General features: G+C 46.1%; 1 protein-coding gene across 1 annotated transcript in view; it reads left to right on the top strand.

Annotated features, from left to right (window-relative positions):
* The window catches only part of pam (peptidylglycine alpha-amidating monooxygenase), a 255985-nt gene that overhangs the window by 95532 nt on the left and 137139 nt on the right, over positions 1–23314 (top strand). The window contains exons 8-11 of the mRNA XM_085987745.1: positions 7342–7409; positions 13214–13294; positions 18878–18954; positions 22394–22497. Coding sequence (XP_085843871.1) covers positions 7342–7409; positions 13214–13294; positions 18878–18954; positions 22394–22497 — 330 coding nt within the window. The remainder of the gene's footprint in view (positions 1–7341; positions 7410–13213; positions 13295–18877; positions 18955–22393; positions 22498–23314) is intronic.

The following is a 23314-nucleotide window of genomic DNA, read 5'->3' as shown; positions in this document are numbered from 1 at the left end:
GTCTAACATCAGTTGTGGGAAGTTACTGTAATCCATAATTAAGCACAGAGTGATTAAGGAATTAGAGCAAATTAGAGAGAGCCAACATGGATTTGTAAAGGGTAGATCATGTCTAACAAACCTAATTGAATTTTTTGAGGAAGTAACTAAAGTCGTAGACAGGAGAATGTCTATAGATGTAGTTTATATGGATTTCCAGAAGGCATTCAATAAGGTTCCACATAAGAGACTGTTAGCTAAAATTGAAACTCATGGAATTGAAGGAACATTATTGACCTGTTTAGGAGATAGGTTAGGCGATAGAAGACAGAAAGTAGGGATAATGAGTATGTACTCTAATTGGAAGGAAGTGACTAGTAATGTCCCACATCTGTGCTGGGACCTCAATTATTCACTATATATTCATTAATGACATGGATAAATGGCTCCATATTGTGTCATCTAAGTTTGCCAATGACACAAAGATTGATGACATAGTAAGCAGTGTAGACGGAAGCTTAAAATTACAAAGAGACTTGATAGATTGAGTGAGCGGGCAAAACTGTGGCAGATGGATTTTGACATGGGTAAGAGTGAGGTCATCCATTTTGGAACAAAAAACTATGGCCTAGAAATTCAGTATAGCCACGTTTGGGGTGCTACAGCATGGCGTTCGCTAACTTTTGCGCCCGGCGCAACTTAGCGCCACCTTCGCCGATATTCAGTTGCATCGCCCCAAGAGGTTGCTTCTGCGCTAAAGCAGGCGATGCACGACTATCATTAGGCGCTAAGCCGGCGATTCGGGGCGCAAACACCAAAGGCAGGCGCAGCGCAGGTGTGGCGAGTTGCTCATTGAGGGCAGACAGTCAGGCGCCGGTCAGCACTTAAAGGGGGAGGGTGGAATTGCTTGGCTGTCACGCCCTGCACACTGCAGCCCTAAGGCAAGGCCTGAACACTGCTTCTGGAACAGCTCCACGCCCAGGAGAATGGAGAAGGCCAGGGAGAGAGCGCAGCGCTTCGGCGAGGGTGACCTGAGGCTGCTGGTTGGCGCAGTGGACCGCAGGCGCCATATCCTCTTCCCTGAGGGTGGCAGGAGGCCGCTGCCCGCCGAATATCTGAAAGCATGGAGGGATGTGGCAAACAGGGTCACGTCCAACAGCGTGGTTGGCAGGACACCAACCCAGTGCCGGAAAAAATTCAACGACCTCACTCGGGTTGTCAGGGTGAGTACCCGTTCCAGTATCCTCCTCATCCCTGCATGTGCACCTCACTTTATGGCCAAACAGGTCTGAAAGCCCTAATGGCCAGCCCTCATCCAGCAGCTATGGGACTGTCATGAAAAGCACTTGCGCATTCAGGACTTTAGACACTGTCAGGGCTATTCGACCATGGGAGGCAGTGCGGGCAAGATCAGGGCTTGACACTGTCAGGGCTAATCGAACATGGGAGGCAGTGCGGGCAAGATCAGGGCTTGACACTGTACTTAGAGGCGGTCCTTTCTCTTGCAGGCCAAGCTGGCGCATAACAGAAGACAGCAGCGACAGACCGGGGGAGGTCGTCCTGACCTGAAACAGCTGAGCGACCTCGAGCAGCGAGTGGAGCGGATCATGGCAGGCCGGCTGAGTGGCCCCGCCGCCACTGGAGATGCTGACCTTGTTCTGGGCACCAATGGTAAGGTCATCACCTTTTTGACCTCTCCCTTGCCACTTGCGCCTCACACCAGCATCCTTTGCCACTATCGAACCAATGCAGTGCACAGCAGCACTCATGCCTTCTTCGCTGCCACCCTGTCCTCACTCTAAAGCAACTCTTGTGCCTCCCTGCTTTCAGATGGTGACTCGCCAGGTGAGGAGGCGGCCCCGCAAGCTGGCACTGTGTCCGAGTCAGACATAGAGGAGGAGGAAGAGGAAGCCAGCCCATCAGGGACACCCTCAGCCGAGGCAGCCCATGGCCATGATGGTGACACGTCTTCCCTGGAGGGGAGCAGGGGGGAAGGGTCGGAGGATAGTGAAGCAACGCGGGAGGGGTGGGGAAGCTCGGCGGCCTTCTCCCCGAAGGGTGAGTGCGGCCTCCAGTCCTGCTACGGTGAGCGCAGAGGAGGTGCGGCTCCTAGCGGAAATGGGCACCCAGGCTGAGCGCAGGCACACTGAGCTCATGGCTGCTGTGGCAAGGATGCCTGACTCCATAGAGTCACTGGCAAGGAGTGTGCAGGAATTTGGGCAGCACAGGCCAGGAGTCTGCAGTACGTCGCAGCAGCACAGGCCAGGAGTCTGCAGGACGTCGCGGCAGCACAGGCCAGGAGCCTGCAACAATTCAGTGCAGCACAGGCCAGGAGTCTGCAGGACGTCGCAGCAGCACAGGCCAGGAGTCTGCAGGACGTCGCGGCAGCACAGGCCAGGAGCCTGCAACAGTTCAGTGCAGCACAGGCCAGGAGTCTGCAGGACGTCGCGGCAGCACAGGCTAGGAGTCAGCAGAACTTCGCTGCTTCACAGGCGGCTTCTAGCCAAGTGCTCAGTCGTGCCGTGCATTCACTGGCTGCTGTCATGCAGACACAGACCAGGGCCACGGGCACTAACTGCTGCCACACTCGCTGGATCGGCCAGGCATCGCCGGGGCACTCGCCGTGCCGCAGCAGCCCAGCAGTCTGTGCCTCAGCAGATTGCTGCGCATGCTGCAGTGCTGGCCCGTGCGCGTGCCAATGTATCAGCCGGCCAGGGAGTGCCTGTGATCTGTCAGGTTGGCAGCATTCCTGCAGCCAACACTGTCACTCCTCCATTGCAGCTGCCACCAGCTGTTGGACAGACTGCTGCCGCCCAAGCAGAGTTGGAGCAGTCAGCAGCCGGCCCCTCCAGGCCCAGAGCTGGTCCAGGCCGACCCCCAAGGGCATCTGCCATCTCACCATCTGACCCTCAGCAGCCTTGCTGCAGCCACTGGGGTCCCATTGAGGAGGAGCTGCAGGGTGGGTAGGGGCCAGTCACGGAAGCGAAATGGATCACCCTCGCAGGGGAAAAAGTAGAAGGTGTGGCCAAATGTTTTGTTTTATATATAAAGGCCGAGACTGGTGTATTTGTTTCACTTTTAAAGGCCGAGACTGGTATATTTGTTTTACTTGTAAAGGCCGAGACTGGTGTATTTGTGTTTTTTGGGGGGGGGTTTCTCTCCATTAGTTTGTCATGTGGGAAGGGCACAGAGGTATCACAGTAAAAAAAATTCTTAAATCGCACTGCGCATGCTTTCTTTTGGAAGTCCTGGTTGCCCTGCTCGGCTGAGGGCTTGTGGAGTGGCTACATTCATCTTCTGCCATTGGCACAAGCCATTCCCTGAGAGGGGGCCTAGAATAAGCCGCCGACGGGCGGCCCTTGCACTTTCTGCCTCCCTCCTGTGCTGGTCCTCCTCCTCCTCCTCCTCCTCTGGTGGTCCTCCAATGTCTGCTGGCAGTGGCTGAGTCCTGCGGATAGCCAGGTTGTGCAGCATACAGCACACGACAACGAAATGGGAGACTCTCTCAGGCGAGTACTGTAGGGCTGCCCCGGAACGATCCAGACAGCGGAACCGTTGCTTCAGCACGCCGATTGTTTGCTCAATGATGTTCCTGGTTGCTTGATGGCTGTCATTGTATCCCTCTTCAGCAGGGGTGCTGGGCGCACGGAGCGGGGTCATCAGCCAGGTGTACAAAGGATAGCCTTTGTCCCCGAGAAGCCATCCTCGTGGGTGAGGCTGGGCCTCGAACATGTCTGCCACAGAAGTCTGGCGCAGGATGAAGGCATCGTGGCTGCTGCCTGGAAAGCAGGCATTGACAGCTAGGATGAGCTGCCTGTGGTCACACACCAACTGCACGTTGAGCGAATGGTAGCCCTTCCGGTTGCGGTAATCCTCGGCATTCTCTAGAGGTGCACGCAAAGCCACATGCGTGCAGTCAATGGCGCCCTGCACCATGGGGAAGCCCGCTAATGCTGCAAAGCCCATTGCACGCTCTTGCTGCTTGTCAACGGTCATGGGGAAGGAGATGAACTAACGTCTCCTTCTGAAAAGGGCATTGGTCACCTGGCGGATGCAGCAATGTACCGCAAACTGGGAGATGTTGGAAATGTCCCCAGTAGCGGATTGGAAGGAGCCGGTGGCATAAAAATTGAGAGCCACCTTCACTGCCACCGACAGAGACGTCCTGCTCCTCAGCTGTGGCTGCAGATCTCCGCGAAGCAGGTGGCAGATCTCAGTGACCACCGCCCTTCTGAATCGCAGCCTCTGAACACACTGCTCCTCAGACATGTTCAGCTATGAGAACTGCTGGCGGTATACCCTGGGTGGGTAAGGTCTCCTTTGCCGACGCCTGTTGGCCCTTCTGCATCTGGCCATGACTGGCACTCTCTCACGGCGCCTCTGAGCCTTTTGAATGCAATGGAGAAGCCCAACGTTTCCACCCATTGCAGCCCCCATTATATGTTTCCAATCAATGCTGTGACACTGAAGTTAAAGACAAGTGCAAAGCTCTGGCCTGAAGCCACAAGTACCTGTGCGAGTGTTGAGCCAAACCAGAAAGCTCTCTACCTTTGTCTCTCTCCAAAGATCCGTCTCTCACAAAGAAGTAGTGGTGCAAAATGGCTGCCATTTATACTGCAGGAGGAGTCCCTTTTAATTAGCGCCCCCCGCGCCCTGCAGCGACTGGGAACCGTTCCCCTCTACCAGTCGCTAGGGGCGCCAGGCGCACAATAGGCCGGCGCCACTGAATTTCCGGTTCGGGGCGCACAAAGGGCGTTGCACCATGAAATGATGTCAGGATCTGCGCGCGCAGCTGAGTGCGTGCAAAGGTTTTGTGCCGCCGCTAAATCTTAACTGAAGTTCGCGAGAGGCGCAAATCGCGCTGCGCCCGGGCGCTAGCCGCTTAGCGCCCCACTTCTCCTCCTCCTAAGGCGCTAGCGGCTGGCGCAAACAACTGAATTTCTAGGCCTATATATCAGAGTATTATTTAAATGGCGACAAGCCAGTAAAGGGCCAAAGAGATTTAGGGGTCCATGTACACCGATCACTAAAATGTAGTGGTCAGGTACAAATCACCAAGACTGCCTACATCCACCCCCGACCCTGCCTCAGCTCATCTGTTGCTGAAACTCTCATCCATGCCTTTATTACCTCTAGACTTGACTATTCCAGTGCTCTCCATTTTCCGCCTTACATAAACTTGTGCTCATCCAAAACCCTGCTGCCCGTATCTTTTAACTCACTCCAAGTCTCATTCACCCATCACCTCTGTGCTTGCTGACCTACATTGGCTACCGGTCCGACAATACCTCTATTTTAAAATCCTCATCCTCTTCCTTGTTTTCAAATCCCTCCATTGCTTTTCCCCTCCCCATCTCTGTAACCTCCTCCAGCCCTACAAGCCTTCAAGATCTCTGCGCTCCTCCAATTCTGGCCTCTTGTGCAACCCCGATTTTAATCGCTCCACCATTGGCAGCCGTGCCTTCAGCTGCCTTGGCCCCAAGCTCTCTAATTCCCTCCGTAAACCTCTTCATCTCTCTCCTCCTTCAATATGCTCCTTAAAACCTACCTCTTTGACCAAGCTTTTGGTCATCTGTCCTAATACCTCCTTTTGTGGCTCAGTGTCAAAAATGTTTTTATCGATATCTCTCTTGTTAAGCACCTTGGGACATTTTGCCATGTTAAATGCGCTTTATAAATGTAAGTTATTTTGATTTCGAGGGTGGGAAAGGTAATATCAGAGTGTAAGAATTAAATTAGGTGTGTTAAATTTGTTTTTATTTCTGTCGAATGATGAGAGGCTGTCAGTGAAACTGAGTCCTAAATAAACTATGGCCCAGAACTTCGGGTCTCCACGGGTGAGTACGCATGGGGTACTCGCCCGTAGGCCCAATGGAAGTGACGGTTTCCTGCATGCACTGCGCATGCGTGGGAAACCGGCACTTCCGTTCCCCTGAAAGGAAGGGTTAAGAGGTGGAATGCGGGAGAGGCTGCGTGTGCGCATCGAACTTCGTTTTTTTTTTGCATGTTTTCCCGGGAGGGTAAGTCTGCAGAAGTTACACATATAAAAAGCAGGCGTAAGGCCTGCTTTTTACAAGGTAAGTGGTGAATTAATTAAAATTAAAACATTTTTTTCCACAGGTTTATTATTTTTAAATACTTTAAAGCAAGGTAAGTTTATTTTTAGCCCCGTTAGAAAATAAAATTATTTTTTTCAAAAATTTAAATTATTGTTTAAAATAGTTATTTCATGTAATTTATAGTTTATTTAAAAAATGTGAAGTTTTTAAAAAATTTATTTGAAGATTTAGTGCTGTTTTGGGGCCATAGTATTTATAAGTTTTGACAGCTGTTCCTGTCAATCTTATGAATGGAGCATTCCCTGCTCCGATTGGCTCCCCATGGCCCACGTGATCCCAAGGGATGCATCGAACTAACTGCGCCCCTGGGATACGCAAGCACTGCACGCCGGCAGCTGGACCAGGCCCCGGATCAGAATCCCATGCGGGCCCACAGCTCAATGGCCGGCGCGCAAGGTAAGTGCAGGTCGGGGGCTTACACCCGCGGGAAGCCCCCGACCCGAATTTCTGGGCCTATATTTTAAATATCGGGGGGAAAATTCGGTATCGACCATTTTGGGGCGCTAACTTTAGCTAATTAGCGCCGGCGATCACGAAATTGAGTTTTAGCACCCCAAGAGGGAAGTGGAACGCTAAATCAAGCGCTCCACTTCCTTCTTAGGGTGCAAACGTCGGAGAGCGGGGCGGAGACTTCAGCAGCGCTGCACACTGGACCGTGCAGAGCTGCTGCTTTCAAAGGCTCCTTCCCTCCCTTAAAGGGAAGGGCATTTGCTGCAAGCTCTGCAATTTAAAAGTACCTACCTAGACCACCGAGGCCGCCGTGATCCCGCGCGAGTAGCCCGGCAGTCAAGCAGTGTGCCGAGCTGATAGATCGCGGGCAGGAACCCGTGAAAAAAACTACAACAGGAAAGGTAAGTTTCTTTCTATTTACCTCGGCCACCTATCCTTTAATCATTGCCCTCGAAGCGGCCGGCCACCCAATGCACGCCTCCTGCAGCTGTCTGAGTTTTCGACCGGCGCTGCTGTGGGGGGGCGGAAGTCAGTTTCGGGTCTGGGGTACTACCGGGGCGATGCACATGGTGATGATGTCACGAACTCTGTAGTGCCGCCGCAAAACTCCCACCAAATATGGCGGGAGCCGATGTCAGCACCGCGCCCGCTCACAAAGCCGTTAGCACCCCTACAGGCACCCAATTCACCCCCCAGTCGTGGATGAAATATGATTGGGGTCTGTGTGAAATGTTTTATCATTCTGTTTCATGGATGCATTTGCAGGGTCATTTTGCTAACTTTTTTTCTGCAGACAATCTTTGATTGCTGGCATATATCTCCTCATGTCTGAAGATACTGTGATACCACCAGGAGAAAAGGGTGAGCTTCGACTGTTATTTATTTTTATACATTTATGTATTTTGGACAAGTTAAGAAAACATTATATTTGCATATTTTATGAAAAGTTACACATAGAATCATAGAAATTTACAGCACAGAAGGAGGCCATGCGGCCAATCGTGTCTGTGCCGGCCAAAAAGGAGCTACCCAGCCTAATCCCGCTTTCCAGCTCTTGGTCCATAGCCTTGTAGGTTATAGCACTTCAAGTGCATATCCAAGTACTTTTTAAATGCAATGAGGGTTTCTGCCTCTATCACCCTATCAGGCAGTGAATTCCAGACCCCCACCACCCTCCGGGTGAAAAAAATTCTCCTCAAATCCCCTCTAATCCTTCTACCAATTACTTTAAATCTATGTCCCCTGGTTATTGACCTCTCTGCTAAGGGAAATAGGTCCTTCCTATCCACTCTATCTAGACCCCTCATAATATTATATACCTCAATCAAGTCTCCTCTCAGCTTTTTCTGTTCCAATGAAAACAACCCCAGCTTTTCTAATCTTTCCTCATAGCTAAAATTCTCCAGTCCTGGCAACATCCTCGTAAATCTCCTCTGTACCCTCTAATGCGATCATATTCTTCCTGTAATATGGTGACCAGAACTGTACGCAGTATTCTAGCTGTGGCCTAACTGGTGTTTTATACAGTTCAAGCATAACCTCACTGCTCTTATATTCTATGCCTTGGCTAATAACGGAAAGTATCCCGTAGACAGGAAACTTTGTGTTATCCGGAGGCTAAATGTCCGGCAAGCTCGAGCCACCGGCAAAAATCAGGAGCTGTTTTTTTCTTTTTGTTTCTTTTCGTTGCTTTTTTCTCAACAGTCAAGCTCTGCAAGGCCTGTAGCTAAGCAACAGCTTCAGCTAGAGACGCTACAGAGACGCTTGCCGACTGTTTAGAAGCTGTTGCTAAACAACAGGGTTTGTTGATTCACACGGAACTGAAAATCTCCGTATGTTTCAACATTAGCGCTGGAGTGTCCGGCAGTTTTGAGGGAACGGCAACAGCTCAGTCCCGTCAGTGCCGGATAGCACAAAGTTTCCTGTACCTTGTTAACCTCCTTATCTACCTGTCCTGCAACCTTCAGGGATCTGTGGACATGCACTCCAAGGTCCCTCTGTTCCTCTATGCTTCTCAGTATCCTAACATTTATTATGTATTCCCTTGGCTTGTTTGCTCTCCCCAAATGCATTACCTCACATTTCTCTGGAGTGAATTCCATAAAATCATAGAATGGTTACAGCACAGAAGGAAGCCATTCAGCCTGTCGAGCCTGTGCCGGCTCTCTGCAAGAGCACTTAAGCTAGTCCCACTCCCCCGCCCTTTCCCCGTAGCCCTGCAAACTTCTTTCCTTCAGGTACTTATCCAATTCCAAATGCATTACCTCACACTTCTCCGGATTGAATTACTTTTGCCACTTTTCTGCCCACCTGACCAGTCCATTGAGATCTTCCTGCAGTCTACAGCTTTCTTCCTCACTATCAACCACTAGGCCAATTTTTGTATCATCTGCAAACTTCTTAATCATGCTCCCTATATTGAAGTCTAAATCATTGATGTATACCACATAAAGCAAGGGACCTAGTACTGAGCCCTGCAGAACCCCCCACCCCACTGGAAACAGCCTTCCAGTTACAGAAACACCCGTCGACCATTATTCTTTGTTTCCTGCCACTGAACCAATTTTGGATAACTTGTCACTTTCCCTTGGATCCCATGGGCTTTTACTTTTCTGACCTGTCTCATGTGGGACCTTGTCAAAAGTCCTGCTAAAATCCATGTAGACTACATCAATCTCACTACCCTTATCAACCCTCCTCGTTGCCTCCTCAAAAATTTCAATCAAGTTAGTCAGACACAACCTTCCTGTAACAAATCCATGCTAATTGTCCTTAATTAATCCATGCCTTTCTAAATGACGGTTAATACTGTCCCTCAGAATTTTTTTCAATAACTTGTCTACCACTGAGGTTAGCATGTTACTAGGTAGCCAACACTGAGGTGATATTGATGTGCTGCTCAAACTTCCCCTCACGGTTTTATGGTATTGATCCCTAGACTGTCTTATCTTGTATGTATTGCCTCAGTTTGTCTGTCACCTATAATACATGAACTTTAATACTGAACAGCTAAATGAAAATCACTATATTGATGTTGTCACACAGTGATGTAAACTGATGCCAGGGACTCCATACATGACAAGTTCCTGATGAATGATTAGGCATAGTCTGGACTCTGATATAGGGAGCACAATATAAAAATTTAAATGTGACACAAAAATAGGGAGTGTGGTTAACTGATGAGGACTACAAGTAACTTGAGGAGGACATGGACAGGTTAGTAGATTGGGCAGATATTTGATGGATGAAATTTCATGCAGAGAAATGTAAGATAACATTTGGGAGAAAGATCATGAAAAAAATGTATATATGAAATGATAAAACTTTAAAATGAGTGGAACAGCAGAGTGACTTTGTGGTTCAGTTACAAAGTTGGAGGACAAGTTAATAAAACTAAAAAGTGAATGTGATCCTAGGTTTTATAAATAGAGGCATAAAGTATAAATGGAACTAGGTATTGCTAAGCCTACGCAAATTATTGTTTAAGCAGCAATCAGAATATTCTGATCCCAAAGCACTTCATGACCAATTAATTAGTTTTGAAGTGTGGTTATGTAATATAACCAAACATGGCAGTCAGTGGCACACAGCAGGGTCCTACAAGCAGAGATAAATAACCAATGAATCACTTTGTGGTGATGTTGATTGAGGGAAGAATGTTGTCCAGGAAACCAAAAGAACTCCCTGCTCTTCTTTGAATAGTGTTGTGGGATCTTTTATGCCCATCTGCAAGCAGATGGGGCCTTGGTTTAACATCTTATCCAACGGTGCATCACCTCCCCAGTACTGTACTGAAGTGTCAGCCAAGATTAAATGCTTATGTCTGAAATGGGGCTTGAACCCACAGCTTTCTGATGTTGAATTTGTACAAGACAGTGGTTAGGTCACAGTTGGAGTACCAGCATGTTGCAGAAAAATACTACGAGCTGAGCCAAGCTGCTCATTGGTAACATTGGTTACATTACCCTAATAACCTCTCTTGCCTCCGTGTTTCATTGAGCTTTCAAAATGAGGTTAGTTGTGCCATTTTGACTTTGATAAAAAAAAGCTCCCTTTGATCTTAACATAAATAAATTTATACATTACAAAGTAGTTTGTGTTATAATTTACTGTCCGTATCACAAGATTTGAATAATAAAATATTTTTAAAAATCAGATATATTGTCAGCAAATGTCTAAACTAGCAATTAAAAACCGACAATCCCTTCTGTGAATTGAATATCCTTTGGTTAATGCCTTTTGGACATAATTTTTACTGGTAGTATAGTAATCCTGTGCTGGTACAGCAATAAAATGCATTAGTATAAATTGTATAACTATTCCTAAAATGTTAATATTTAAACTTTTTTATCTTTAGCAATTGTTATTTTGACAATTTATATAATTATTTTCCCATCTTTTACACAACATGCAGCATTTGGAATAATATGTATAGGGTTAGTTCGAGGATTGTTTGAGCATGAAATTGTGTGCATAATTTAAACACTTTCATTTGTATTTAAATAGTGTGGAAAATTTCTCTCCACTCCCATGGTCTGTGCACCCTTACCCCAACCCACAGACCCACTATGGCCAAATTGGCAGGCAGCCTGCTTTCAAGCCTCTGTCAAAGTCGCTCTTAGCCTAAGCTACGCTGAAGGCGTCCTGAGGTCGTGAAAGGCGCTATATGAATGCAAGCCTGTCTTGCTTTCTTTGTTTTCTTTCGCAATATGGTTGCGGTTAGGAACTTGCATCCCACTATTGTGTGGATTATAATTGCTGTTCTAATATACTGTATTACACAAATGCCTTCTAGTTCTTTGAATATAATACAAACCTAAAGCCGAACCACTATATTGACAACAGGGCACTGGCAGTGCACTTGGTATATCCACAAGGCCAATGACTTGCAGACAATGGGAAAATGGACACGAGCATGAAATATGATCCTCAAAACGATGGACTTAAATAACCCTAATATCGCTAAATTGGTAATGAAAGATAGTGTTCTATTAATGCAAAAAGCAGAGTAAATACTTGAAAGCATTAAGTGGCTGGTAAAAATTTTAGAAAATTCAGTGATCTGATGTAGTAAAAATGTAATTTCACTTCGTTTCTTGATCCAAATCCTGGAATTCCTTATCTAATTCTGTCATAGGAGCACGATCACTACAAGGACCACAGCAATTCAAGGAGAAGGTCTAGCACCTTCTCTGGGCAATTAGTGATGGGTAGTAAATGCATCTTCCAGCACTGACTACACTCCTGAGAACAAATAATGAAGAAATTTAGGCATGAACCAGGGACCTAATTATAAATGGATGGAATTGTAAAATATCCCAGAATACCATGCAATAAAAATGGAATTTGGCTCACTCAATTGCTAAAAAGCAGTGGCTCTGCTTATAAATTGAATAGTTTTATAATTAGTTTTACATTGTTTGCTTTGATCCACATAAATTATACAAAAAGAACTATTTAATATGTATAATTTTTAAGATCAACTGTAGCAAATTATAAAACAATAATAAAACCAAACCTTGGCTATCCATAAGCAGATAAGATAGCTAGCATGTTTAATAATCCTAGGATATTTTACTGGCATGAATCAAATTAGAACAAAAAAACTTTGGCTGATTTACTTTCCATTGCAGGACTACCACCTTTTTCAGAATTTAATAGAATTTCATGTTAATGTAAAATGAATGTAGTTTTATGAAGACTTTAAGATTTTTTTTAATGAAAAACAGAATTAAATATAATGTCACAGTAGCAAGAGTCTGATCCCAATTGTTGAGCTTTTCCAGAAAGGGTGAACTTCTGAAGAGGTTAGATTTTAATTGCCTTTCTAAAAATGATCACAAATGCACAATCTGTCAGTAAGTCAAGGGTACTAATATATAAATTCTGGTATTGGGTGCGAAACGTGGGTTAAAATAAAATGGCCCATGATGAGCTTCAACTGCGTGCTGAACAGTGTGCTGTGGTGTGGTATTAAGTGACTTGGAGCTTATCAGTGCTTATCAGTTGTCAAATTCCTTTAACAAGCAAAATACTACAGATGCTGGAAATCTGAAATAAAAACAGAAAATGCTGGAAAGACTCAACAGGTCAGGCATCATCTGTGGAGAGAGAAACCGAGTTAAAGTTTCAGGTCGATGACCTTTCATCAGAGCTGGAAGAGATTTGAGATTTAACAGTTTATATGCAAGCACTCTGATTGCTTAATCAAACCTGGGACCTTATTGGTCTGTATAGCTCAGCTATTCACTGTGTATTCCCACTGATCCAGCAGGGAACCTGTGTGTTGTAAGAATAATAACATAAGTGTAGAGAAGATATTTTCATTTGGGAGGAGACCAAAACTAGAGGCCATCAATATAAGATAGTCACTAATAAATCCAATAGGGAATTCAGGAGAAACTTCTTTACCCAAAGAGTGGTTAGAATGTGGAACTTGCTACCACAAGGAGTAGTTGAAGCAAATAGCATAGATACATTTAGGGGGAAGCTGGATAAGCAAATGAGGGAGAAAGGAATAGAAAGTTATAGGGTGAGATGAAGAATGGTGGGAGGAGACTCGTGGAGCATAAACACCGGCATTGACTGGTTGGGCCGAATGGCCTGTTTCTGTGCTGTAAATGCTCTGTAATGTATTGCTTGTAAATGTTCTTTTTTTCTTGCAGTCATAAATACAGATATTGCCTGTCTGTACAAACAGACCGCTATACACCCATTTGCCTTTCGAACACATACTCATCAATTAGGTAAGAACAATGTTGTCTTATTTGATTTCCTTTCCTAAAATACATGAGAAAGATTCTCTAAGAATGTGGAAATTTTGAAACCATGTCAAAGTTTTGGCATTATAAAATATTTATAAACAGACTTTATAAGTCTTCCTTCATGGTATTTTTGTTACATAGTCATAGGAACATATGGAATGAGAAAAGGTGACTGAATCCATCAAGCCTGTTCTTTCCACAGACAGACCTTATGATTTTATATATCATGGATGTTGCCAATTAAAGAAATTATCTTAGGGAAACAACAAAAGAAATTGGTAAAATTTCAAAGATAAAGCTCCAATGGTATAAGAACAAAACCTGAAGATATTAATCCAATTTGATAACCCACACAATCCAGCTTGTCATTGCATTCCACAGATGACTCATCCCTAGTGCTAATAGCACATGAACCGTGTTTCCGTAGAGAATTTGATCATCTGTTATTTTACATCTTTCTCAAACGAATACTCAACCAGCACCCCCCCCCCCCACTCCGATTTCCACCAGGCAGGGGGAGCTAAAAATCAGGACCATTATCTCTCTGGTATTTTCTGTTGAAGGCGAGTTTATCTGAGTGTTGAAAACATCTGCCTTTGCTTCTTTATACTTTAGTCAAGTGTGGCAGAAAATTATATTCTTCTTAGGCAGTCCCTCGGAACCGAGGATGACTTGCTTCCACATTAAAAATGAGTTTGCAGGTGGCTGATGAGTCCAATGCGGGACCTACAGTCTCTGTCACAGGTGGGGCAGACGGTGGTTGAAGGGGCGGGTGGGTGGGGTGCTTGGGTTGACGTGCGCTCCTTGCGCTGCCTGCGCTTGGCTTCCGCTTGCTCCCGGTGAAGAGACTCGAGGTGTTCGGCACCTTCCCGGATGCTTCTCCTCCACTTTGTGCGGTCTTGGGCCAGGGATTCCCAGGTGTCGGTGGGGATGTTGCACTTTTTCAAGGAGGCTTTGAGGGTGTCCTTGAAGCGTCTCCTCTGCCCACCTGGGGCTCTCTTGCCGTGCTGGAGCTCCGAGTAGAGCGCTTGTTTTGGGAGTCTCATATCGGGCATGCGGACAATGTGATCCGTCCATCGGAGCTGATCGAGCGTGGTCAAAGCTTCGATGCTGGGGATGTTGGCCTGAGCAAGAACACTGACGTTGGTGTGCCTATCCTGCCAATGGATTTGCAGGATCTTGCGGAGGCAGCGTTGGTGGTACCTCTCCAGTGCTTTGAGGTGCCTGCTGTACATGGTCCATGTCTCTGAGGCCTACAGCAGGGCAAGTATCACTGCTGCTCTGTAGACCATGAGCTTAGTGCCGGGTTTGAGGTGCTGGTCTTCAAACACTCTCTTCCTCAGGCGACCGAAGGCTGCACTGGCACACTGAAGGCGGTGTTGGACTTCGTCGTCGATGTCTGCCCTTGTTGACAGTAGGCTCCCGAGGTATGGAAAGTGGTCCACGTTGTCTAAGGCCTTGTCGTGGATTTTGATAATTGGGGGGCAGTACTGTGTGGCGGGGAGAGGTTAGTAGAGGACCTTTGTCTTATGGATGTTTAGCGTAAGGCCCATGCTCTCGTATGCTTTGGTGAAGGCGTTGACGATGGTTCGGAGTTCGACCTCCAAGTGAGTGCAGACGCAAGCGTCATCTGCATACTGTAATTCGACGACAGAGGATGGGACGACCTTGGATCTGGACTGGAGACGACGGAAGTTAAACAGTTTCCCGTTTGTTCTGTAAATTAGCTCCACTCCAGTGGGGAGCTTACTGAGGGTAAGATGGAGCATTGCAGCAAGGAAGGTTAAGAAGAGCGTTGGTGCGATGACACAGCCTTGCTTGACCCCGGTTCGTACGTGAATTGGGTCTGTGGTGGAACCGTTGGTCAGAATCACGGCTTGCATATCGTCGTGAAGCAGGCGGAGGATAGTGACAAACTTTTGAGGGCAGCCAAATTTGAGGAGGACACTCCATAATCCCTCACGGTTGACAGTGTCTAAGGCCTTTGTGAGATCAAAGAAGGCCATGTACAGCGGTTGATGCTGTTCCCTGCATTTCTCTTGTAATTGACGTGCGGTGAAGACCATGTCCATTGTGCCCCTTAGTGGGCGGAATCCGCATTGCGACTCTGGGAGGAGCTCTTCGGCCACTGGGAGAAGGCAATTAAAGAGGATTCTTGCGATGACTTTCCCTGTAGCAGACAGCAGGGAAACTCCTCTGTAATTACCGCAATCGGACTTGTCACCTTTCTTGAAGATGGTCACAATTACAGCGTCTCTGAGATCCCCTGGCATGCTCTCCTCCTTCCAGATAAGAGAAATGAGTTCATGAATTTGCACAAGTAGTGCTTCTCCACCATGCTTTAGTGCCTCGGCGGGGATTCCATCTGCTCCTGAGGCCTTGTTGTTCTTCAGTTGTCGGATGGCCTTTTCAACCTCATGCCGGGCTGGGGTTGTGCTGAGATGGTGGCGGGTAGCATGCTGTGGGATGGAGTTGAGGACACTCGTGTCGAAGACAGAGTCGTGGTTAAGGAGATCTTCGAAGTGCTCCTTCCAGCGGGGACTGACTGCCTCTCTGTCCTTGATGAGTACCTCTCCGTTATAAAATTACATTAAACAGTGCGTAACAGACATTGAAAGTACAACGGATAGGAAGTGTGTGCAAAAATAAAATTTAATTTGATTTTATATAATTAACTAGCAAAACTTATGGCAATTTGGGAAGCAGAGAAATATAATTGTTTGGAACAGAAGTTTCTCTGCAGTACAAGCTGAGGAGCTGGGATATGAAAATCTAAGGTGCTATAGCACCACTACTGACAGATGGGTGTAATAACAGTGTTGCACAATTATACAAGCAGTTTCCATTATAAATCTGGAGAGAGGAATTTTTAGTGGGAAAAATTGACAACAGGAAGTAAGGTTTTGTAGGCAGGAAATGCAATCAGCTATAAAGGCCCTGAAAATCCGTGACATATCTGCCAGGAACCTCCATTGTGGACCCTGCCAGACTTTCCCGGATTGGGGGAAGGTTCCCTCATTAGACTGCCACTGATGGGTATCTGCCCTACTAGGGGTGTGTCTTGGTTGGCCGCCTACCAAAAAGGTCAAAGTCTGGATGAAGAGTGCTAATCTGGAGTGGAGGGTGAATGTAATTCGCCCCCCCACCCCACCTCCCCCCAATTAAACAGCTTACAAGCATCTCAGTCGTGCCCTTTATAAGGGGCTGCTTTGAAATATTTTATTTTTAAATTGTTTCTGCTCTTCAGGGCCCAGGCTAGGATTCCATGCTGAACCCACCGACAGGCTCCACAGCCACTGGTTGTTGGCGGTGTGGCTGATCTGACCTAGGGTACCTCTGCTGGAGCTACACTGAGAGTTGGGAAAGCGGAAACTTGCAACAGGGGGACTCCCGGCCCCTCCTAGGCCAGTGGCCATATTTGAGGTGGGCGCAAACACTACCCCCAACTGGTCATCTGGAATCCTCAATGTAAGGCCCCAACTCAGTGTATCCAAGTCTGGGCCTACCTTCCAGCAGATTGGGCTGTGAATTTTTGGGGCCAAAGATTTTTAACCTACAGTATTCTGTATTATAGATGGTCTCTGAGAGAAAAGATTCTTGTCCAGTGAATATCTCATAACCTAGCATAAAATGTAACCTGAACATTTCTGAAACCATTGTCCGATATCCTTTTATTGCATTGTGTTATAGATATGTCATAAAAAACATTTTATTTTAAGCGAGGATTCATTCATTCCTAGCACTAGCCTTAGTAACTTTGCTTCGATGTAAACAAATTTTAGGATACAAATTAAATTTAAAATAATATTGCGGTGCAATATGGGACGTAACATGGAAACGAGAAGCTCGTGACAAGTAGATGAGTGACAAGTAAAATGATGGAAAAAATTGACAAGGTAAAAATGACTGTCATTGCTTTGTCAAATTTTGAGGCAAGTGATTCGTGGAATTTGATTGTTCCACCTTGGAGCTAATATTGAAAGCTGATATTCCTACCTCAACAGTTGTATGGCATATTTTGCTGACTGATTATGACCTGATATTTATAGTAATGAGGAAAAGTCTTTGACTTCAACCATTCAGATCACTTAATTGAAAGAAGTTGATATGTAGGATTAAGCAGTATTTATGGATGAGGGTGCTTAAGCTTGACTAGTTTGCTGAAATTTAAGTTCAATTGTTGCTTATAAAATCCAATAGCACTATGGAGATGTCCATAGTAATATTGGATTTATATAATCCGAAAGTCCTTTTGAGTATGTTCACATTCATTGTATGTGCAACAATGTCAGTATTGTATCAGCATGTTTTGCAACATGCTTTTCAGGAATAAAAAAGGAGTAAAGTATTGGAGCATAAATAGTTAATACGAAGAGAATAAGTAGGGTAATACTTAATTTCCCTGTTTAATTTAGAAATTTTAATATTGTACATGTGTAATCTGGCACTAGAAATATTGCTAAGATGTACATTCATGTATTATATTAAATCAATTATGCAAAATGCGCATTCTTCACTTTTAACATTGCTAATGAAGAAAGAACTTCAACATCAAAGAAGTTAGTTGAAATATCTTTAATACTCAGTATAACCCCGGTAATTGTTTAACCTCTCTGCTGTCATCATTAGATGTACAAAAAGAACATGAATCTGTTCATTTCAAGTCTTACAGCTAGTTTCTGGAAATAGAATTCCATTTTAATCAATACTTAGTAGAGAAAGTAATGGGCTGTAATTTGCAGCCCCGATGGGTGCGCACGCGCCCATAGGGGCCGCGCAAGTTCTGGGTTTAGGCATGCGAAGCACATGCGCTAAAACCGGAACTTGCGCTCTGTCAAGAATCTTATTGACAGATCGTACGCATCCCCGGGCAGAGTTGCGCTATTTGCCCAACTTCTGCCCAGCGAATGCCCGTGAAATTCTTAAGCGTAAGACTTTTAAAGAACAGAAAAAAAAATTACAATAATTTATACATTTAAAAACCTGTGAAATAAGGTAATTTATTTTTAGCCCCTTTAAAATATCTAAATTTATTTTTCAAAATATTAAATTTTTGTTTTAAATGCCATTTTTATTAATTTTAAATGTGATTTTTTATTTATTTGAAGTGTATGTGTATTTTGGGGGATTTCCCATTCATGCTTATGAGGATTCCCTGCATACGGAATCCTCATAATTATGAATGGGGATCCCTTTCTTTCATTGGTTGGACAGTCCCACATGATCCCAGGGGTGCTTGCGAGCTGCCTGTGCCCCTGGGATATGTGGGCCTCTACACCGGCCTACGCATGGAGGCCCAGGAGTGCAAGTGTCTGAATCTCCGGGACCATCAGGTAAGTTCGTAGATTTCAGGGCCGCTGCATTAGTGTGACACAGTTGTTGTTTATGTCTCAGCTGACTGCACATGTTAACTAGACGTGCAATGTGTAATTCACTGACCTTTCGTCATAGTTTCCAGTAAAACCTTTTTGAAGTACAATGTGTGTTGAATTGTTATGTTTCAGTGCATTTTTACTTAAACTATGCAAATAACCATACATTTGATGTTGATTTCTGTAATTTTAGGTCAGGTGGTTAGTGGATACAGAGTAAGGGATGGAAAATGGACATTAATTGGTCGACAGAGTCCACAACTGCCGCAGGTATGTCTGTTCGTGAATTCATATAACCTGCAAATATTGGCATCATTAGTGGGCCTCATTAGTTAGACTTTTTCCCTTGCCCTTCAATTCAAAAATGTTTTGCCCTGTAAGTTGCTGGAAGTGCAAGTTGATAACTGCGCTGCAAGGGCAACAGGGCACCTGGGACCTTGGTGAACGACGAGACCAACAGTCTATCTCTTTAACCAATGAGATTTAAGGATTGAGAAAGAAAGGGAAGAATGACAGAGAAGGAGGGTGAATTAGAGTCAAATGAGGTTCAGAAAGAGAAATAAAGTGAAGGAAAGAAAGATTGGATTAAGAGAGAGGGAAAAAAGAGACAGAAAGGAAACGTAAGGAAAAAAATTTCAACATTTTTAATTTTAAAAATCTCTAAATGAGACTCCACACAGTTTGAATTGTTCCCTTTCTGTGCTGGATAGGTTGATTGGCATTGCAGGAACATAAATCTCCTCATCATTACGCTGTTAATTACCAGCCCTAATTTTCTGTGCTGTTTAATTGGCAATTAATGAGCAAATGCAGCAACTTCATTAAACTCACGTGGAGATTGATGGCGAGCTGCCATTTTTGCGAGGTTAACGGCAGAGCGGTGAAAATTGTCCGGCAACTTGTGATGATTCGCAATTCATGGAATATATCTTCCTCGCCACAAGTTGCTGGACAATTTACACGTTACTTTTTTTAAAATTCATTTATGGGATGTGGGCCTCGCTGGCAAGACCAGCATTTATTGCCCAGCCCTAATTGCCCTCGAGAAGTTGGTGGTGAGCCGCCTTCTTGAACCGCTGCAGTCCGTGTGGTGATGGTACTCCCACAGTGCTGTTAGGGAGGGAGTTCCAGGATTTTGACCCAGTGACGCTGAAGGATCGGCGATCAGCTCTCCCTGCTTCGGGCGGCCCGCTCTCGCCGCTCGCTCCCACAACCGGAGCGAGGTGTTCGGCGAGTCGGGCGGAGGCAGCGCAACGCATCGGGACGCAGCAGCAGCCACGTCGACCCGCTAGGGCACGTCGGCCGGCTGCTCCTCAGCGGGAAGGCATTCCTGGGAGGAGGGGAGCCGAGCATGGCGGCCAGAGGCCAGATCGGAAGCGGGAGAAACAGGCCCGGGCCGTCGGACCGTGGAGCCAGCGACGGTGAGGTGGAGGCTTTGGCGACCGGAGGATGTGTTTGGCGAGTCGGGCGGAGGCAGTGCAGCGCATCGGGACGCAGCAGCAGCCAAGAGGACTCGCAGTCCAACTGGGAGGAGGGGAGCCGGGAATGGTGGCCAGAGGGTGAGCGGGAGAAGCAGGCCACCACACGTGGAGCCGAGCCAGCAACAGCGAGGAGGAGGCCGCGGGGACGAGGAGACGGAGCGGCTGAGGGACATCGTGCTCCCACTGCCACTGGATGCCAAAGAATTGACTTTCTGAACACGGCGCTGTAAAAATAGCTGACGATTCCCTACGGGGAGTAAGCATTCCATTGTGCTAGTACATATGGCAAATAAAATTGAATTGATTGATACTTCTAAGTCAGGATGGTGTGTGACTTGGAGGGGAACTCGGAGGTGGTGGTATTCCCATGCGCCTGCTGCCCTTGTCCTTCTAGGTGGAAGAGGTCACGGGTTTGGGAGGTGCTGCCGAAGAAGCCTTGGCGATTTGCTGCAGTGCATCTTGTAGATGGTACACACAGCAGCCACGGTGCACCAGTGGTGGAGGGAGTGAACGTTTAAGGTGGTAGATGGGGTGCCAATCAAGCGGACTGCTTTGTCCTGGATGGTGTTGAGCATCCCGAGTATTGTTGGAGCTGCACTCACCCAGGCAAGTGGAGAGTATTCCATCACACCCTTTACTTGTGCCTTGTAGATGGTGGAAAGGCTTTGGGGAGTCAGGAGGTGAGACACTCGCCGCAGAATACCTAGCCTCTGACCTGCTCTTGTTGCCACAGTATTTATGTGGCTGGTTCAGTTAAGATTCTGGTCAATGGTGACCCGCAGGATGTTGATGGTGAGGGATTCGGCGATGGTAATACCGTTGAATGTCAAGGGGAGGTGGTTAGACTCTCGCTTGTTGGAGATAGTCATTGCCTGGCACTTCTGTGGCCCGAATGTTACCTGCCACTTATCAGCCCAAGTCTGAGCATCATCCAGGTCATGCTGCATGCGGGCATGGACTGCTTCATTATCTGAGGAGTTGTGAATGGCACTGAACACTGCAGTCATCAGCAAACATCCCCATTTCTGACCTTATGTTGGAGGGAAAGTCATTGATGAAGCAGCTGAAGGTGGTTGGGCCTATGACACTGCCCTGAGGAACTCCTGCAGCGATGTCTTGGGGCTGTGATGATTGACCTTCAACCACCACAACCATCTTGCTTTGTGCTAGGTATGACTCCAGCCAGTGGAGCGTTTTCCCCCCGATTCCCATTGATTTCAGTTTTACTAGGGCTCCTTGATGCCACACTCGGTCAAATGCTGCCTTGATGTCAAGGGCCATCACTCTCACTTCACCTCTGGAATTCAGCTTCTTTGTCCATGTTTGGACCAAGGATGTAATGAGGTCGGGAGGCAAGTGGTCTTGGCGGAACCCAAACTGGGCATCTGTGAGCAGGTTATTGGTAAGTAAGTGCCGCTTGATAGCACTGTCAATGACACCTTCCATCACACTGCTGATGATTGAGAGTAGACTGATGGGGCGGTAATTGGCCGGGTTGGATTTGTCCTGCTTTTTGTGAACAGGACATACCTTGGCAGTTTTCCACATTGTCGGAGAGATGCCAGTGTTGTAGCTGTACTGGAACAGCTTGGCTAGAGGCACGGCTCGTTCTGGAGCACAAGTCTTCAGCACGATAGCCGGGATATTGTCGGGGCCCATAGACTTTGCTGTATCCAGTGCGCTCAGCCGTTTCTTGATATCACGTGGAGCGAATCGAATTGGCTGGAGACTGGCTTCTGTGATGGTGGGTACCTCAGGAGTAGGCCAATATGGATCATCCACTCGACACTTCTGGCTGAAGATGGTTGCAAACACTTCAGCCTTGTCTTTTGCACTCACGTGCTGGGCTCCACCATCATTGAGGATGGGGATATTCATGGAGCCTCCACCTCCCGTTAGTTGTTTAATGGTCCACCACCATTCACAACTGGATGTGGCAGGACTGCAGAGCTTTGATCTGATTCATTGATTGTGGGATCGCTTAGCCCTGTCTATAGCATGCTGCTTCCGCTTTTTTGCAGGCATGCAGTCCCGTGTTGCAGCTTCCCCAGGTTGGCACCACTTAGGGCAAATTACGTTAAACTCGCTGTTATTTTGGCAGCAAATTCTGGGCCATTGTCTTTAAAAGCTATCCACTTAAAATTTATTTCAATTAATCCTTTAAAAACATTGCCATTAAAATGGTTTATAAAATAGTTGTTTTGGAACTTTGTCTCTGTTCTTCTCAGGCTTTCTATCATGTGGAAAACCCACTGGATATTAAGTATGGTGACACCATTACAGCTAGATGTGTTTTCACAGGCAAAGGAAGAACAACTGTTACGCGGATAGGGTAAGTCTCAAATTGACCTGCTTATAGCAGGAGTAAAAAAAATTATTTCAAAAATTAATTGTACATCTTACTTCTGAAAATGCAGGGTCCTTAGTGATTGCACATCATTTATCTTAATTGCTCAAGAGAGTTGTATTATCCAGATTTTCTTTTGAAAAGCATTTAAGCTACCCTCAATGTTATTGGGCAGTAAATTGTTTTTTGAATATTGTGCCATGGCTTATAACAGTTTATATTGTCCATATGACTGGCAAGTGCAATTTTAATTAAAAAGATCCATGTTTACTTTGAGGTACTAAATGAGTACTTTGCATCTCTCTTTACCAAGGAAGAAGATGCTGCCAAAATCATAGTGAAAGAGGAAGTAGAGGAGATACTGGATGGGCTAAAAATTGATAGAGGAGGTACTAGAAAGGCTGGCTGTACTTAAAGTAAATAAGTCACCAGGACCGGATGGGATGCTGAGGGAAGTAAAGGTGGAAATTGCGGAGGTACTGGCCATAATCTTCCAATCCTCCTACGATACGGGGGTGGTGCCAGAGGACTGGAGAATTGCAAATGTTACCCCCTTGTTCGAAAAAGGGTGTAAGGATAAACCCAGCAACTACAGGCCAGTCAGTTTAACCTTGGTAGTGGGGAAGCATTTAGAAAAGATAATCTGGGACAAAATTAACAGTCACTTGGACAAGTGTGGATTAATTAAGGAAAGTCAGCATGGATTTGTTGAAGGCAAATCGTGTTTAGCTAACTTGATTTGAGCTTTTTTGATGAAGTAACCGAGAAGGTTGATGTGGTGTACATGGACTTCTAAAAGACG

Source organism: Somniosus microcephalus, chromosome 1 (assembly GCF_052327205.1).
Source record: "Somniosus microcephalus isolate GS21.2 chromosome 1, FLI_Smic_1.0, whole genome shotgun sequence".
NCBI lineage: Eukaryota > Metazoa > Chordata > Chondrichthyes > Squaliformes > Somniosidae > Somniosus > Somniosus microcephalus.
This window is presented reverse-complemented; position numbering and strand designations above follow the sequence as displayed.